The sequence below is a fragment of the Bos indicus genome, chromosome 24, assembly GCF_029378745.1.
Source record: "Bos indicus isolate NIAB-ARS_2022 breed Sahiwal x Tharparkar chromosome 24, NIAB-ARS_B.indTharparkar_mat_pri_1.0, whole genome shotgun sequence".
Lineage (NCBI taxonomy): Eukaryota > Metazoa > Chordata > Mammalia > Artiodactyla > Bovidae > Bos > Bos indicus.
Window position 1 is genome coordinate 61,577,171 of NC_091783.1, and position 18,563 is coordinate 61,595,733.

An 18,563-nucleotide genomic window follows, 5' to 3' on the forward strand; every position below is an offset into this window, starting at 1 on the left:
GTGGAGAAATAAACCAAACCTCAGATAACTGCAAGTCACCAAAGGGTTATAGGATTTGGCTAGTCTGGAGACATGAAATAGGTGTTGAAGAGGAAAGAATCTGAATGTGGTTCATTTGGTAGATGAGCAGAAGGGGATTCTGCTCTCATAGGTTCCTGCTGGGAAGTGTTAAGATGTACTTACGGGATGCATGGCCTGGAGTCAGATGGTGAAACTTTGAAGCTGATACAGTAAGCTGTAGAGATCCAGTGGAAATTTTTAGTGGAAGAGGCAAGTGATGAAAATGAAGCTGTAAGACTGTTAATGTGAAAGCAGAGTCCAGAGCACCCAGATGGGACAAGAGTGGGGTAATCCACCTTTCCACCAATCCAGGTCATTGCAGTGGTTTCCTGTGAGTTAGTAGGGATTTGCAGTTGGGACTACAGATGTCGATGTAGGACATCTGCTCAGAGGTGGTACCTGAAACGATGGAAGTAAGGTAACCAGAGAAAGAGACCTGGTACCAAAAGTAGACTTCCAGAACCATCACAGTTAGCTGGGGCCAGATTAGGAAGCCAAGAGAAGCTGAGCCTCTGAAACACTTGGTCAGTGTTTAGAGAAAGCAGAAGGGCGTCTCGAGACTTCTGCATCTGAGAAGCAGGGCCCTTGCTGTCACTTTGCATACAGTTTTGAGGAGGCCTCCAGATTTCAGTAGAGGGAGTCCTTTCTGATCCTCAGGAGTGCTATTCCAGTGAATAGCACAGAGTGAAAAAGGCACAAGCCAGGACGCATTTGATTATGTGCAAGGAACCCTGAATGTTGAAAAAAAGCAATGATATTCATACAGTTAATCTTCCAGATAAAATTTAGGCTGTATAAAAGAGGAGTGTCACAGCGAGTAGATGGGGAGAGGTAGGAAAGCAGAGTGAGTGATTTATTTCAGTGTCTGACTAAGACCTTGTGACTGAATTAGAAGGTCTGTGTACTTCCCTGTGGTTTAGAAACAAATGGATATATTGTGCTTCCCAGCCTAAACAAACAATGGAGAATGAAGCACAGGAACGATTCTACACATGAAAAGAGTCTCTGTGTCACTTGAATGGTGATGTGTTTGGTTTTGTTTTTTTCCTGCTTCCTAGAGCTTGTCCAGCTTGACGTTTGCCCAGTTCCGAATTATCTGTCCTACATGGATGTCTCAAGGTAAGAAGCCAATTCCTGGAGCACTCTAGGGTCTGTGTGAAAATTATCTAGATAATTCTGTCTAAACCTGAGCATAAGAACTTTTTATATAAAATAGGTAACTAATGAGAACCTCCTGTACAGCACAGGGAACTCTACTCAGCGCTCTGTGGTGACCTTCATAGGAAGGAAATCCAAAACAGAGGGGATACGTGTATACAAATAGCTGATTCACCTTGCTGCACAGTGGAAAGAACCTGTAAAGCCCACAGCACATTGTGGAACAGCTACAGCTGTGTGAGTCGCCCAGGTGCCTCCGACTCCTACGGCCCCATGGACTGTAGCCCACCAGGCTCCTCTGTCATGGGGATTCTCCAGAGATGGCCATTCCCTTCTCCTGGGGATCTTCCTGACCCAGGAATCAGGTCTTCAGCTTTGCAGGCAGCTTCTTTACTGTCTGAGCCACCAGGGAAGCCCTGCTTCTATATCTTAAAACAACTATGCTCCAATAAAAATTAATTTTGAAAAAAGAATTTTTTCTATATCTTAAAGATAAACAATGCAAATTAATATCCAGTAGTGTTGAATACTTACCCTCCGAAAATGCATGGGGCTGTCAGTCTGTGTAAGTTGCAGCACAGGAGTCGTCGTGTCACGTGGACACCGATGTGAACACCGGGTTTGCACTTGAAAGATGAGTCAGTTGAGGGTTGTATGGCTGGAAGGCCCAGTACTTCTGTAATTGTATCAGCTGTATTTTCATGTTTTTCCCTGAAATGATGTTAAGTTCATTAAAAATATATTTTGTGCTCTGTCTCTTTTATTCCCCCCCCCTTTTTGTACATATCTCCTTACTGCTGCTCCTGCTGTTTAGTGGCTAAGTCGTGCCCAACTCTGTGACCCCCATGGACTGTAGCCCACCAGGCTGTTCTCTCTGCCCGTGGGATTCCCCAGGCAAGAATACTGGAGTGGGTGGCCATTTCCTTCTCCAGGGATCTTCCCGCCCCGGGGCTTGAACCCGTGTCTCCTGCTTTGGCAGGCAGGTTCTTTACCACTGCGCCCCCAGGGAAGCCCCAACTCTCCTACTTGGAGCCCTTAAACAGTGGTGACTGGCACTGCCAGAGCGGGGTTTCCGTACAGCCTGCTCACTTTTCTTAGCTCACTTGTGCACAAGCTCACCTCCTCACCTTGTATGCAAATTCACTACTGCCGTGTGTCATATCTACTTGGGTTTCCACAAATATTGTAGTAGACTTTTTCCTGAAGGCCTAAAGCATGTATTGGAGCAAATTAGACTTTCATAATCTCCACACACTAAATTGAAACTCACTTTTAACGTAATTCCAAACATAATAATCCAAACTTTGCTGAATGACCACAGTACATAGGAGTATGTGGCCTCTCAGTGTGACAGGTAACTCATTTCAGTGCATAAAATCTGGTATAGCTGCTGTGTAATTTGCCAGATGCAGAATTTAGTCATAAAAGTATACAAACCTAGATATTTTAATAATATCCTCAATCATACTATGTAAGAACATGTCAGAATTTAGCTGATGTGAGAATGATTGCAATTACAGCTTTGAATTTATAAAATCCTTTATGCGTGATTCTTCATACACTTCCTAGTAAATTCATGTCAGTTTTCTGTTTAATGAACTTGTGAGTCTGACGCTACTCAAGTTCTTTTTATGTTATCAGATCAGCCTTGAGCAGTGTTATCTCCAGCGCTGAAACACGAGCGCAGGACTGGGGTCTGCACGTACGGGTGCATGGAAATGTCTTGCATAGATTTACTCTAGGGAATTAGCCATAGAGTGAACCTAGTTTTCTTTTATTTAAAAGATGTAATTGCTAATTGGTTCCCATTGAAGCCCTCAAGTGAAACTGAATCGGAAACTTGTGTTGTGCTAGTCTCTGAATTCTGTCCTTAAATGCTGTTCACCTTTTTTTTTTTTTTTTTTTTAATAAGAAAAATTCTCATGTTCAGAGCCTGTTCTGTAACATGCTCTGCCTAATCCACCTCCCAAACTGTAGGACTTTTTCTCTTAGAAAACCCTCTGCGTCTGACCCCTCACATAGCTCTGGGTATTTCGCCCTCCTCTCTGTGAGTATATTTTCCAAAGGAACTGAGCTCTTACTTGTTATGGTGTTTACTAGGTTCTTAGAGTGCCTCAGGGTCAAAGTTCCTGGCTCTTTTATCACTTAGAGTAGTTTTGTTATTTAGTGTTTGCTTATGCTGAAGGGTACTTTCACTTGCCTACCTTAATGAGATGTTTTAGAGGTAGGCGCGCGTGCGTGTGTGTGTGTGTGTGTGTGTGTGTGTGTGTGAGTGAGTGAGAAAGAGAGTGTGCGCTTAGTCACTCAGTCGTGTCCGACTCTCTGCAACCCCATGAACTGTGGTCTGCCAGGCTCCTCCATTCATGGAGTTCTCCAGGCGAGAACCCTGGAGTGGGCTGCCACGCCCTCCTCGACTGCTACACAATAAAGTAATTCAGTGTGTCAGTCGGTAGACCTTCAAAGCCAGAGCAATATGTACCTATACAAACACTAAACGAAAAATAATGCCTTGTTTTCTATATTTTAATTGAGAAGTTGATATAATAGCAAAAAATTTTATTCTACTAAAATCCTTGTTCCAAGCCTCATACTTTTCACAGACTTGTTCATCTGTTTTTAAAGAATGTTTACATACTGTTTTAGATTTTTTTGTGCCTAGTCATTTCACATATTTTAAAAAGAAGATAAAAAGCTAACCATCCATGACTAAGGAGACATTCAAATGCAGTAATAGATTTATCAAAAAAGTGGTCAATCATTTAACAGTTAACATTACCATTGGTTTAGTTTCTTGTTCCAGGACTCGTGGCTGCTGTCCAGTGCGTAAGTGGCTGTTTCGGCCGCTGAGCCTGAGTCTCAGGGTCGGTGTGCGTTTTCATCGCCACCGTTGCTGTTTCCACGTCGCTGAGCCCGAGTCTCAGGGTCGGTGTGCGTTTTCATCGCCACCGTTGCTGTTTCCACGTCGCTGAGCCCGAGTCTCAGGGTCGGTGTGCGTTTTCATCGCCACCGTTGCTGTTTCCACGTCGCTGAGCCCGAGTCTCAGGGTCAGCGTGCGTTTTCATCACCACCGTTTCTTGCCTCGTCGGTGGCAGTGGTCTCAGGGTGCCTTCTGAGGCCCTGGGGAAACTTCATATTAACGGTAAAAATGCAGATTGGAAAACAAAGCTATTATGCCATTTGACTCTTTAACTGCAGGTGTGTAAATATGTGTTTATTGGTTTTCCAATGGAAGACATCTTCTCCCTAAACTTACATGGGTTTATAGACATTTTGGGACAGTAACTCTGGAAACCAGACTTTTTTAGACTTTGGAGATGATACAAATGACGTTACTGTGTTCTTTCCTGCTTTTTCTTTATTTCTTATTCCTTATCACATCCTGCTTCAGGTTAAAGTGACTGCACATATCTTCTTGATTTATATTCACTGTAATTGAGTATTTCCTTTGAAGTTTTATTTGTTGTATGTAATTATTTTGACTTGTGAACCATGTTTTGAGCCACATTCCAACCAAAGAAGAAACTGTATATTCTTACATTTAGGAACTGTTTAGAAAACGTACCTGAGTGGGTCTGTGAAAGCCGAAAGCTAGAAGTTTTGGATATTGGCCATAATCAAATATGTGAACTTCCTGCACGGTGAGTATTAAGCACAGATTAAGTTAGAGAATCTCAAATAAGATGAACAATGGAAAAAATTGCTGGTTCAGTGTTTAATTTGTTGTTATGAACCCCTGAAAGAGTTTCCTTTCAAACCTTATTTCGCATCTCTTACCTCTCGTGGGACCGTTAAGGAGTAGTATTTCGTCATGTAGTGACAGGTTGACTGAAGCTTTGACTGCTAGCCAGACGTGGCAAAGCTGTGTGGAGGCTGACGCTCGGTGGGACTTCTCAAATAAGCCAAAGAAATGTCCAGAGACTCCGCAGATGATACGGCTGGTTCACCTCGGTAATCTTAATCCTTTCTCAAATAAGCCAAAGAAATGTCCAGAGACTCCGCAGATGATAGGGCTGGTTCACCTCGGTAATCTTAATCCTTTCTCAAATAAGCCAAAGAAATGTCCGGAGACTCCGCAGATGATACGGCTGCTTCACCTCGGTAATCTTAGTCCTTTAAGAATCTTTACTTTCTGTCTATTGTCTCAACGTGTCTGTCTTCTCATAGAAGAAATCTGAGAAGAATTTAATTTAAAAACTAAATTTCCATTTTTAATTCCTGGAAAGCTGTTACTTTTACTTTGTTTCTCAGCCTTATATTATACCTGGAAGTTCAGTCCATTTGAAAATGCTGAGTTTTATGCTCAGTGAGCTTAGGTGAACCAGCGCAGAGCCCGTCACCATTATCAAAAGGACTTTGGATGGCAGTGTGTGTGTGTGTGTGGGGGGGGGGGGGGGGACGTGGAGAGAGAGACCCTTTTAGAAGATAGCAAAAATGACAAAAGGTGACTACTGACGAGGAAAAGTAATTTGTTAAAAACAAGTCTTTTCCTGTTGTCTTTCCATCTGCTTCTCTCTGCCCCCCTCTGGCCTCCCTGATTGAGACGCGCAGCCTGTTGGGGTTTGAGGCCCCTATGTCACCGCAGACTGTGACAAACATGTAAATACACCAGCAGTCATGTGGATACAGGATAACTGATCTCTTACCCAATTTGCCTGACTTAATTAATCTTTAATTTGCTCTGCACTAGTACAGGATTTGGGGGATCTAAACAAATGCTTATTCAAAGCAAATCCAGATGCTCTATTGCTGTAAACTGTAAGCAGCGTGTGCTTTTGTGTGTGTTTAACACAGGGGACAGTAACAGTACATATTGCTTGCTCATTTAATAGTGGTGTTTAGTTGCAAACTTTGTATCAGCCCTGTCGTTGATCTAATATCCAGGCCAAGACCGCGATTCATTAGAAACTGACTGCATTCAAGCTTTGTTTGTCTAAGTGATGTGTGTGAAAGGGTTTGACAAAACAGAAATTAATGTTTAGAACCAGAGATGGATTGAAAAGAAAAGAAGTTATTGACTCTTCATCCAAAAGAATCAAACAGATTCTGCCATTAGCATGCACATTTATTCTGTAGTCGACAAATCTATTTTCTTACATGGAAAATGAAGAGAAAGATTGTGTTACCTTCCTTCAGCTATCCTTCTATTTAAGGGTAAAGTGTGTATGTATATGTGTGTCTGTGTGTGTGTGAGAGAGAGACAGATAATCCCGTCCTCTGTGGACCAAATCCAGAGTTACCCTTAGAGTGAGCGTCCCAGAGGCCGGCCCTGCGGTAACTGGCCGAAGACCATCCTGGACGCCTTGTCTTGTCCTCCAGCCTCTAAACCTGCAGAGGCAGGCGTGTCCTTAACGGTGGCCCCCGGTGTCACCAAATGACAGGTTGGTAGCATCTTTGTGAGCAAAGATTCTCATTTTGATAAAGTGAATAAAGTTATGGCTGTAAATTAGAGTGACTGTAAGAACGTTTGAGTGAGTGAGGTCAAGATGATGGAAAGCAGGAGGCAGCTGAGGAAGTCTCGTTCTTCGACGTCAGTGTGAGTGAGCTCTCGCTTCAAGTGACCCGACGTGAATCACAGCCTCGCTTCCCCAAGTCCCCAGGCTTCTGTGTTTAATGCAGGACGCGCTTTATTCTCTACAACTGTTGCTATCTCGAGTGATCATAAAGCAGATTTCGCTTTGATGAACACAAACTCATCATTTATTGCAGTTTTGATAACCCATTGAAGAAACTGTCACGCTTCCCAACAGCTCGTTTAAGGCTCAGAAGAAAATGCTGTAGTGAGCCCTTCTGTTCTCTTTAGAAGGGAGTCTGCTTTGGTCCAGGATGAAATCAATGAGAAAATAAAAGTAATCAGATTCAAGGAAGTAAAGAAAGGAACGAATAATTACTGTGAAATGCAGCTGAGGAAAATGTAGCGTTTTTTCAGTGGGCATTGGTAAAAGTTTATTTGGACAAAAGCACCCTCATTGAATGTTGGTCCTGTAGGTGAAAATTGCTCAGCTGTGTTTCTTCAGAGTCTTTTGTGGGCAGAAGCGGCCTGTGCTCTGGGCGGCCCTGGGCGCAGACCTTGAGTGGGAGCGGGTGGCCTCCCAGTCTCCTCGTGAGGCTGACAAGATGAGGCCGCTGCCTTCAGCGTCTTCGTGAAGCTCATTTTTCCTTTTCACAGAGTAGAGCTGCTTTGTTAAATAGTCCTTTTCATAGTTTTTCCCACCCTCTTTTTTTTTGAAGTATGGAAAGCATTGAAATATGAACAGCTCAAACTTTGAGCTTATCTTAAAATGAATTTGCAATTGCTCTGGCGCATTTAGGTTTCTTGGCGAGGTGATTTTCAGTCTTCTCCTGCTGTGTTCGTTTTTAAGCCTTCACCCCAGGTGAGCCCTCAGTAAGCCGCCTTCTCTCTCTGCCCCTGTTCACACAGCCTGTTTTGCAACAGTAGTCTCCGGAAACTGCTGGCAGGACACAACCGGATGGCCAGGCTTCCTGAGAGTCTGGAAAGGACCTCCGTGGAGGTCTTGGATGTGCAACACAACCAGCTCCTGGAGCTGCCGCCCAGCCTCCTGATGAAGGCCGACAGGTAAAGCCGCGGGTTTGCTCTGCTTGTTCACTGACTTGTGAAATGCCTCTTTGTTAGCAGGCTTGTCTCAGCTGTGTTAGTCACTCAGTCATGTCCAACGCTTTGCGACCCCATGAACTGCAGCCCACCAGGCTCCTCTATCCGTGGAATTTTCTAGGCAAGAATACTGGAGTGGGTTGCCATTGCCTTCTCCAGGGGATCTTCCTGGGTCGAACCTGGGTCTCCTGCATTGCAGGCAGATTCTTTAGCATCTGAGCCACCAGGGAAGCCCAGCCTTGTCTTAGGTGATCTCAGGCCATCTCAAGTGAAATTTGTGACTATCTGAGGCTTCCCTGGTGGCTCAGACGGAAAAGAATCCACCTGCAAGGCAGGAGACCCTGTTTTGATCCCTGGGTTGGGAAGATCCCCTGGATAAGGGAATGGCTATCCACTCCTTATGACTATCTGTCTGCATTTGTTAAGAAAATGGTATTGCCAGCCACTTCCCTCACCATTTTGTGGAGATAGAGGCAGGAATATCTTAGAGAATCTTCCTTAATTTTGATTCCTTAAGTACGGTGATCCATGCATAAACAAGGCTGTGCTGGGGGCGGGGTGTGATAGCAGGATGAGAAGTTTGCCCCCTGGTCAAAACCCTGCAGGTCACTCGCACTTAAAGGAATCATCTCAGGAGTCTCCCTTCTTGTCTCCACATATTTAGGACTTTGGGCAACAGAGATATTTTCCAGAGTTTTTACTTTCTCTTTTTTTTAAATTGTTCTCATCTTTACCACAGTTTCCCCTCACATTTGAACTATTTTCTTTTTGGACCGAGTTTTTCTAAATTACTTGTTCACTAAGTATTAAAAGACGTTGTTTTGATCCGAGGAGGAAGTTAGTTTAAACATTAAGTGAAAACTCTTTTCTGTGAGGAGTTACCACGGGCAGAACTTTCTTTCAGGAAAGCTGTAAGTAGCTGTGCATGTTAAATTACTTTGGAACATCTTGTTTGCTTCAGAGCCCTTATGCATGAAACCGAAACGCCTGAACTGTGCTGGTCTCTGCGGATATTTGTTTTAGTGAGTGGCTATAACTTCAGCAACAAGATGAAGGATCTGACTTTTACTATGCCTCATGATAAAGACAAAAGTTAAATTTAGTTTTGTGCTTCCCTAAGAGAAAGACATCATGATGGATCTTTTTGCTTTAAAAAATATTTCAGGATGTGTGGTTTTTTTGCTTTGATTTTGTGGGTGAAATAGCAATTGAAGAACTCTGGCTCTCCTGAACTGAATTAGATAACGGTCCCCAAGCCCTCAGGGCTCACCCTGCCATCGTACTTATCACACACACACTATGTTTAATTTCTTGCTTGCTTGTCTAGCCCCACTCACAGATTACAAATGCTTAGGTCGTTTCCGTCACTTATTGTTTGATCACTGAGTTCTGTCCGATTCTCTGTGACCCCATGGACTGTAGCTCGCCAGGCTCCTCTGTCCATGGGATTTCCCAGCAAGAATACTGGAGTGGGTTCCCATTTCCTTCTCCAGAGAATCTTCCCAAACCAGGGTTCAAACCCATGTCTCCTGCATGGGCAGGTGGGTTCTTTCCCACGGAGCCCCCAGGGAAGCCCTTCCATGTCTTGACTTGTTAAATAGTGCTGCTGTGAGCTGGGATGTGTGTATCTTTTTGAACTAGAGTTTTCTGCAAATGTGTGCCCAGAAGCTGGACTGCATGGTCACTCTGTCTTTAGTTTTCAGGGAACCTCCATTCTGTGCCCAGAAGCTGGACTGCATGGTCACTCTGCCTTTAGTTTTTAGGGAACCTCCATTCTATGCCCAGAAGCTGGACTGCATGGTCACTCTGCCTTTAGTTTTTAGGGAACCTCCATTCTATGCCCAGAAGCTGGACTGCATGGTCACTCTGTCTCTAGTTTTTTAGGGAACCTCCATTCTGCTCCATAGTGGCTGCCCTGGTTCATGTTCCCACCAGCGGTGTAGGAGCCTTTTTAAGATGTTCTGTAAATATTTGTTTAATGAAAGAGAGAAAATTTAAAGAATTTTAAATACTACCCTTGATCTTGGATTTGCATTTTTTTTATTGATCCTCTTTTTTAAAAGAAATCTTTTTATCCAGATGTGACTTCTGATAATAAATATGTACAGCTCTTAAGCATACTGCTCCGTGAGCTTTTACGTACATTTATACCCCACAACCATCACCCAGATAGAAACAGAGAACATTTCCTTCATTCTTTTCCTTCTGTTTTCCTCACTGAAAAATTTATTCTCTGTACTTAATGTAAGTTACAATGAATTCCTACTGGAACAGTTATTGAGAAATAATGCTATTGTGAGGAAACGGGATTGCTCCTTTGTAATGGCTGGTGCTGTGTCATTGCCCTGACAAAGAGAACAGCATTTCAAGATCCTTTAAAGAATTGTTCTTGCTTTTGCATTCACATGAAAAGACAGCGCACAGCCTAGCAGGAGCTCTAGTCTTGTTTTCTTATTGTTATGAATATAGGATGCGGTTTCTTCCCCTGCGGAGAATTCTGTGTCCTGTTGTAACCTTGTTTTCTTTCCTGAGGCTAGCTAGGCAAAATCTGGGCGCAGTTCTGTAATGGGAGTCTACTTGTTCTCTTGGGGGATCTACGCTGAATTGGTAGAAAAAAAAATAAGTAGATGCATTTGGGTTTTAGGAGTCTTTGAGATAAAACTGAACTCTGGGTCTTGTAAGGTCGTGGCTCGCAGAGAAGGTAAATAGAGCTGGAACTGTCCAGTAGATAGTAATCACTCTTGTTCATTTCTGAGGATTTAATTCTAAAGGGACACTTGTATACGCGTTGCATTCTGAGGCGTCGGTAAGCAGTCTCTGAGTCTCCCAGGTTCCAGGCGCATCTGACGGCATGTGTCTGAGGGTGTGCGTACAGTGGTCCAGGAGACGCTGCGTCTGTGTTCAGATGTGTCACATGAGGAGCTTGTTCAGATGAGGCCGTCCTGCGACCCCTGGGGTCGGGAACTGCTGCGCTGACTGTTGCCTCGTGGCCCTCCGCCAGTCCCCCATGTTACCTAGGCTGTACAGTCCCAAATGGACAGGGCTGCCTGTATGAGCTGGAATATTTCTAGTCACACAGTGTGAAAACCTCAGGACCCGAGTTGAGCCTCTGAAGGAGGACCCTTCTACCCAGGGAGGCAGAGGAAGCCGAGCCTGCAAGTGAGAACTAAAGGCGTTTGGGCAGAAACGCCCTTGGCCGAATGCACAGGCCTGTCCAGGGCCAGCTTTGTTTTGAAAAGCAGGGCTGTCTTGGGGGACGTAGGCAGCCTCCACGGGTCTTGAGAGGACGGCAGGCCGTGTTCAATGCGGCTCTGGCCCCGGAGTGCTCTGGAGTAACGGGCCGAGGTGACTGGGAAGGGCAGGCGTCCTGCTTCTCTCCTGTGAGAGAAAAGCAAGCGACCCACAGGGGCTGAAGTGAGAAGCGTTCCAGAAGGCACGCTGCCCTCGTTTTCCAAGAATGCAAGAGCTGCATCTCTGGTTTGAGTCTCTGGGGCAGACTGGGTTATGAAAAGGGTGGGTGAAGTCGATGAGGTCTTTTTTGAACGACGTTCTTGTATTTTCTCTGGGGCAGACTGGGTTATGAAAAGGGTGGGTGAAGTCGATGAGGTCTTTTTTGAATGACGTTCTTGTATTATCTCACTCGTTGGAAGACAAGAAAAACAGAACTTTTAAAAATTGAAATATGGTTGACTTATAATATTATATTAGCTTAAGGTGTACAACAGCATAGTGATTCAATTGATGTTTATAGGTGACGTGCTATACAAAGTTATAAAAATTCTGATTTTATTCCCTCTGTTGTACCATACTATTTACTGCCTCTTAAAGGGTTAGTACTTTTTTCTACTTATCCCATTTCCAAAACCTAAGTAATTGAGGTTTTATCTACCTACTTTAAGAGTTTTTAATTCAGATTAATTAAGATTTTACGTTGAGGCATAATTTACATTCAAGAAAATGTAGGGATAGAGTATATTTGGCTTGATTAGTCTGAGCGGAAGGAATAAACTACTACCGACATTGTTGGGAGTAGGTCAACCTAAAGACATGAAGCTTAAAATATTAAAAGAGGGCTTTTTAGGAGACAGTCGTCACAAGCCCCTTCAGGTGGTTTCAGCTGTGATTTGTTTTAATTTACTTGGTTCAGGATGGCCGGTGTCTTACTGACCTTGTCGGTTTATGTCACCGGTTTGGGTGCTGCAGGAAATTGAAAAATGACTAATCCTCAAGGTACTTACAGCCTAATGCCAAGTTTAAAATAGCTGCACAATAAACTAATAAAACATGGGGTTAGAGGGAAAAGAAGAATGTAAATGATAGGGTTGGTTTTCATTTAGGCTCCTGGTATGCAGAGCAGCTTTCTGTTGTATAATACAGAGCTTTGTATTTGGCAGATGGCTCCAGGCAGCGATGAAACTGCTTCAGTTCTCCTTCTATTCAGTTTGCTTCATAGTACAAATCTTTAAAAATATATGTAGATGCTCACTTTTTCTTTCTTCTTTTTTTCTGGTAATAAATTATTGTTACCAGTTCTGTGGTTATGTAACTGAGGAAAAGGCCTGAATATATAAGTCTTCGTGTCAGACTTTATTTTTTGGGGCTCCAAAATCACTGCAGATGGTGACTGCAGCCATGAAATTAAAAGACGCTTACTCCTTGGAAGGAAAGTTATGATCAACCTAGACAGCATATGAAAAAACAGAGACATTACTTTGCCAACAAAGGTCCGTCTAGTCAAGGCTATGGTTTTTCCAGTGGTCATGTATGGATGTGAGAGTTGGACTGTGAAGAAAGCTGAGTGCCGAAGAATTGATGCTTTTGAACTGTGGTGTTGGAGAAGACTCTTGAGAGTCCCTTGGACTGCAAGGAGATCCAACCAGTCCATTCTGAAGGAGATCAGCCCTGGGATTTCTTTGGAAGGACTGATGCTAAAGCTGAAACTCCAGTACTTTGGCCACCTCATGCGAAGAGTTGACTCATTGGAAAAGACTCTGATGCTGGGAGGGATTGGGGGCAGGAGGAGAAGGGGACGACAGAGGATGAGATGGCTAGATGGCATCACTGACTCGATGGACGTGAGTCTGAGTGCACTCCGAGAGTTGGTGATGGACAGGGAGGCCTGGCGTGCTGTGATTCATGGGGTCACAAAGAGTCGGACACGACTGAGCAACTGAACTGAACTGAACTGAAGTTAGAAATGGTTTAGTTTGTTCTCTAAATAGAACTTGTGCTTGGAAGCTTCATGAGAGGTCAGAAAAACATGTGTTATTGGAGAGAGCAAAAGGTTGAACTCTCTTTCTAGGGAGATTTCTTTAGATCTGAACCTGGCTGCTAAAATGCAGTATCATGATTTTAATTGCATAATGTTGTCTGTGAGATATTACAGCTTTGGGATGGTGTCTTTTGATCTGCTTGACCTGGTAGCAGTTAACTGGAGAAGAGAGAGGAATCTAAATTAGACGACTTGTAGTGATATCCTCGGCTTCCTCTGAGAACTTCAGGCCAGTTTTCCCCCATACTTTTGTTTTTTGGCTGTGCTGGGTCTCCGCTGCTGCTGGGGCTCTTCCCTGGTTTGGGGGGCGGAGGCTGCTCTTGGCTGCGGTGCACGGCTTCTTGGTGCTGTGGGTCCCCCGTTGCAGAGCACGGGTCTAGGGTACGCCAGCTCCGTGGTTGTGCTTCCAGAGCACCTTCAGACCGCTTGTATTAAAAGTCTTATGACGTGAGTCAGCAACCTAAGTTTATGAGTTTGCTCTCCATGTTTTCTTTGACTGTCGTGTCTTTGACTGGCAGCGCAGTAACTGTGGGCAGATGTGACGTATGGTGGATCACACTTGGCAATCAGTGGACTGTGATTTTGAATCTTGTGATCAAGACAGGACTTGGCTCTGTGAGGGAAACTGGCAAGTATTCTAATCTGGATCTTAACTGGCCTAGTCCTCCCATCTTACTGAAGTTGAGAATTTTCTTGATGGAAACCCCCAAAAGAGTTTCAGATAATCAGTGTCCTTCAGCAGATGGACAGGAGTGGTGTGAGGTCCCTGTGGGTCACCGGGGTGGGTGGGTGAGGTGCCGCTGTCCTGCTGCTGCTCCTGAGAGCTTGGCGGTGGCTGATTCCTGGGCCATTTTGCGTTTGCACTCTTACGTCATGGCCAGAGAACTGCTTCTGATGAGATAAGTCTAATTAACAAAGCCACAAGGGGCCCTTTATAGGAGAGTTATAGATTCCTGTTATAAGTGGAGATTAGGGTCTGTTTTTTCCCCCTGGTTGGAGCAAAATAAGGTATTTTCAGGGGATGGGAAGGAGGAGAGAGTGTATATGTACCAATGAAGTACATGGTAATTATTAAAATATCCCCAGAATATTAGTCACATTACAGACCATAAGTTTTAGTGACTCAGACAGAATGGGTGTAAATATCAAAGGGACTAAAAGGGAATAGAAGATTTGGGAAAGCGTGATCAATTGACCATGACAACTGGTGCCTTTTGGCAAAGATAGAAAATTTCTGACATTTTGAAGAGCTAGATTGCCTGTATTATTTTTCCTAAGGGAAGAGAGCTATCTTGTGAAGTTCTGATGTTTTGATAGCCATAGTGAAATAATATAGTGTTTCTCAAAGGGTGTTCAGGATCCCCTAGATTACCTACTAAACATGCCTTTTTCTGGCCATTTTCTCATTTCTACTGACTCAACTTGGCCAGTCACCAGAATTCTTAATTCTGTCTAGATTTTTGAAGCCTGTGTGCTGTACTTAGTTATTCAGTCATGTCCAACTCTTTGCAACCCAATGGACCACTGTAGCCCCCCAGATTCCTCTGTCCAAGGGGATTCTCCAGGCAAGAATACTAGAGTGGATTGCCATGCCCTCCTCCATTGAAACCTTACCCTGACCTAATTAATAAGAATATCTGGGAGGTAAAGTTGAGAATCACAGAACTTCCGGAATGAGAACATCACTTTTGTGTGTTTTTGCTAGAAGTGCATTACATTATTCTAATGATAATAAAACATCAAACAAATCTAAATTGAGAGACATTCCACAAAATGTACTTTTTAAAAGTGTCAAGGTCATTTGAAACAAATTACACTGATTAGAGGAGACGCATGAGACACGGTAAGGAAATGGAATGTGCAGTCCTCAGTTGGAGTCTGGAGCAGAGCGGGGACGTGTGTGGGGTGACTGGCTGAGTCAGGAGAAGGGCTGAGATTAGCTTACAGCGTTGCCTCGGTGTTGGTTCTTAATATAATTACACTCAATTTTTAAAGTTAATCCTTTTTGAGTTCTTGTTCAGCAGGTCTTCCATCTGTATGACCTTTGTTCCCTTGCCCTGTAGGCTTATGATCTTTATTGCCCAAGCCAGGCACATTTTCAGACCTTGCCAAATAATAACGTGTGCATTCTGTTAGGCTGTACGCATGTACTTTCTCTTCCCATGCAGTCTCACTATTAAGCGGCATTGCTATACAATGAATAATAGGCATCCTTTTTTCAAACTGGTAAGTGGGGATGTAGTAATTTAGTGGGTTTCTACCAGCACTTAAAAAATGGGATAGAAAATATCAGTGTAAGACAGAGTAAGGTTAAATACTGTTGCAAGAAACTTTTGTTTATATGTGTGTATTTTGCATCTTCACTAGGCGGTCATGTAAAATGTTGTACTCTTAGTTGCCACTAATGAAAAGTTTCAAAGTCCCTGCTTTAAGAGCTACCAGTCTTTTGAAGATAGATGAAGTTGTTAAAAGCATTGCATTGTGTAGACACATCAAAAGTAATTTAGAGTATTTTGTTTGACACCTCTTAAGGATTTTTAGGGCCAGAAATCAGGGGGTTGTATAAAAGTTAAAAGGATTTCACTGCGCTTAGGGTCTTAAGCTTTTGCATTTTTAATAGACCACAAGTCACAGTACCTATCTGCATAAAAAATAATTCGGATGCAGAATACCTGGTCTGCCTGCAAATACATAGATCTGTGGTGGCACCGATCCTATGCTTCGTTTCAAGGACAGAATTTAGCTGTAAAATTTAAGGGTGTGCTGGGAATTACTAAAAAAAAAAAACAGAAGCAAAACAGAAAACCCTAGAGGAGCCAGAACAGACGGACAGAATGTGCCAGGGAAGAACAGAGGGATTGCTCAAGAACCAGGAAGCGGATTTGTCCCCTGCACCGTGGGCAGCTCTCCAGATGCTTCAGGGCAGGAATCCTTGTGAGTGTCCTTTCTCTGCAGTGTCACACTCTCTGCTGAGGAATGGTTTGAGTGCTGTGCCGTGTGTCCCGTTATTTTAGGGATGGAGTCTGAAGTGTATATGGTGTGTGTGTGGTCTTCACACTGCCCAGCAGGTGGTCTGCTTGACCTCCAGGGTTTTGGGGGAAGATGACATGAAAATGTCCTCAGGGAAATGTTTTATTATTTCTGTTTCTGTCAGTTAAATTTTGGAGAATTGTATTAGGTAATCGTGGGCTTTCTTGGGGCTTCCCTCATGGCTCAGATGGCAAAGATCTCTGGGTCGGAAAGATCCCTTGGAGAAGGGAATGACTACCCACTCAAATGACTACCCACTCCGCTCTTCTTGTCTGGCAAATCCCATGGACAGAGGAGTCTGGCAGGCTGCAGTCCGTGGGGTCGCACAGAGTCATACACGACTGAGCGACTGAACAGTGCCCCTTTCAGTCTTTAAGATGAGTGAGATCTGGGTTTATTTCTGATTCTGTCACTAATTTCCCAAGTGGCGTTAGTGTCAGAGAACCTGCCTGCCAGTGTGGGAGGCGAAAGAGACACTGGTCTTTCGGAGCTTCCCCGGTGGCTCAGGATAGCAAAGATCCCTGAGTTGGGAAGATCCCCTGGAGAAGGGAATGGCAACCCACTCTAGTATTCTGGCCTGGAGAATCCCATGGACAGAGGAGCCTGGCAGGCTATAGTGCATGGGGTCGAAAAGAGTTGGACATGGCTGAGCCCACGTGCGCACACACACACAGCCACTAATTACTATTTAACAGCAGCCAAGTAATTTGACTTTTCTCAGCTTCAGTTTGTCTTCTATGAAATAGAGCGGGGGCATCTCTGGACGGTGGGGGGATCGGATGAAACAGGAGATCGGAAGAAGCACTTTACCGAAAGACGGCAATGACACGCAACTGCTTTTCTCGGGTCTTTATGAGAGGGTTGAGTCGTGAAGGGGGTTCTATGGATCAAAGTCTTCATGGCGTATTAAACAAATCTTTTATGCAGTTACTGCAAAAATCTACGAGGGAGAAGCTTGAGGACGTTCTCCCATACCATACGGAGTTGAGACCTAACTCAGTGCTTTAGGAACTTAACTCTCCGGAAGGTTTTGAAAGCAGAGGGGGGTAGGGTTTTACAACCTATTTATTGAGTAAAACTGTTATCCAGACTGGAGACATTTTACAGAATTAAAGCAGTTGCTCACTCTGATGGATATAACACGTAGACGATTAAACCAACTTGATCTGCCTTCTGCTGAAGTGTGCGGCTGTGTGACAGGTGCGTTTATTTCTTGAAGGGTGGGCATTGAATTTAATTTCCCTGAGACGATTATAATCAGAAATGCTTTTAGGCCAGTTGTTTGCTCTGTGACCATTAACTAACAAGATGATTCAGTCAGGCTTGATTCAGTTACAACTCAATCTTTCGAAACCAGCCATGTAGTTTCAGCTTAGTTTTATTTCCTGGAGGGGTGGAATGTGGGATCCCCCGCCTCAGTTTCCCATAAAGCATGTATAAGCTTCAGTACAGGCACATTTCAACAAGATGAGTGGACAGGTCTTTCTGGAAATCACTTCCGTGTTGTAAGGATTTTAAAGTTCCTTTAGTAGTTTTCTAGGTGAGCATTCACTAGTCAGTCTTTTTTCCTTTTTCAAAACAAATTTCCTTCTTTTTTTCCTGGCCTAAAAATAATGCAAATATTCGTGACTTAATTTCTTTTCTTTTCATATGTTTATAACTACATATTTCCTAGAGAATTGTGTTTTAATGAGATTGTCAGAGTTTCTCAGTTAGCCCTATTCCAAAATGTTTTAGGGCAATGCATTTTAATGTTTTATAATTCTACACTGGAGAAATCCTAACAGGGTATTTAAGTCAGGTGATAAAACGAAAGTCGTAAAAGAGCTTTAAAGAACTATGGTGCTAGAATGGGTTTCCTTCCTAGTTCAAAACCATTTCAGAAACTTCATGAATGACCTTTATTTTCTTCTCTGTAGCACACACGACTGTAATTTCCCATGACTATTTATGGTCTGTACAGCCCTTTTCTAACTTCCTTTTTTTTTTTTTAAATGTCAACAGAATATGTGTTTCTTTAATGGAAAATGTTCTATTTGGGGGAAGCTGCTTTTCCTCAGCTATGTCATGGAGTTGTGTGAGTGTTTGTGTGTGTGTAAGTGTGGGGGCTGCAAGATCAGAGAGTATTGAATTAGTGGATTGAAAGATTGGAACGACAGTCTTGGTGGTGACTCCTGAATACAGAGCCTTCTTTTTATCCTCAATTAAAAATATCTGTACCTGGTATTCCAGAGTCTTTCTTTTTAAGGAAGATTTTATTCTTTTTTTAAACTAAGTTATGGTAAAATAGTCCCGAATTGAATGCAGAATGTGTCAAACGTGGGTGGTTTTGAAATGAGAGAAAGTCGGTTCATTAACATAGTGGTTCGTTCCGGGTAGGGGTTGGGGAACAAGGCAGCTTTGGCCTTGGGGACCGTGGTAGGTGGGTCCTGT

At 43.5% G+C, this 18,563-nt stretch overlaps 1 protein-coding gene across 4 annotated transcripts in view; it reads left to right on the forward strand.

The window, feature by feature from the left end:
* Positions 1-18,563, forward strand: part of PHLPP1 (PH domain and leucine rich repeat protein phosphatase 1) — a 222,743-nt gene that overhangs the window by 170,741 nt on the left and 33,439 nt on the right. Inside the window, exons 8-10 of one of the 4 annotated variants that reach the window (XM_070779149.1) lie at positions 1,119-1,179; positions 4,761-4,856; positions 7,637-7,792. In XM_070779149.1, coding sequence (XP_070635250.1) covers positions 1,119-1,179; positions 4,761-4,856; positions 7,637-7,792 — 313 coding nt within the window. The remainder of the gene's footprint in view (positions 1-1,118; positions 1,180-4,760; positions 4,857-7,636; positions 7,793-18,563) is intronic. The other 3 variants (XM_070779152.1, XM_070779150.1, XM_070779151.1) reach the window with 3 other exon arrangements.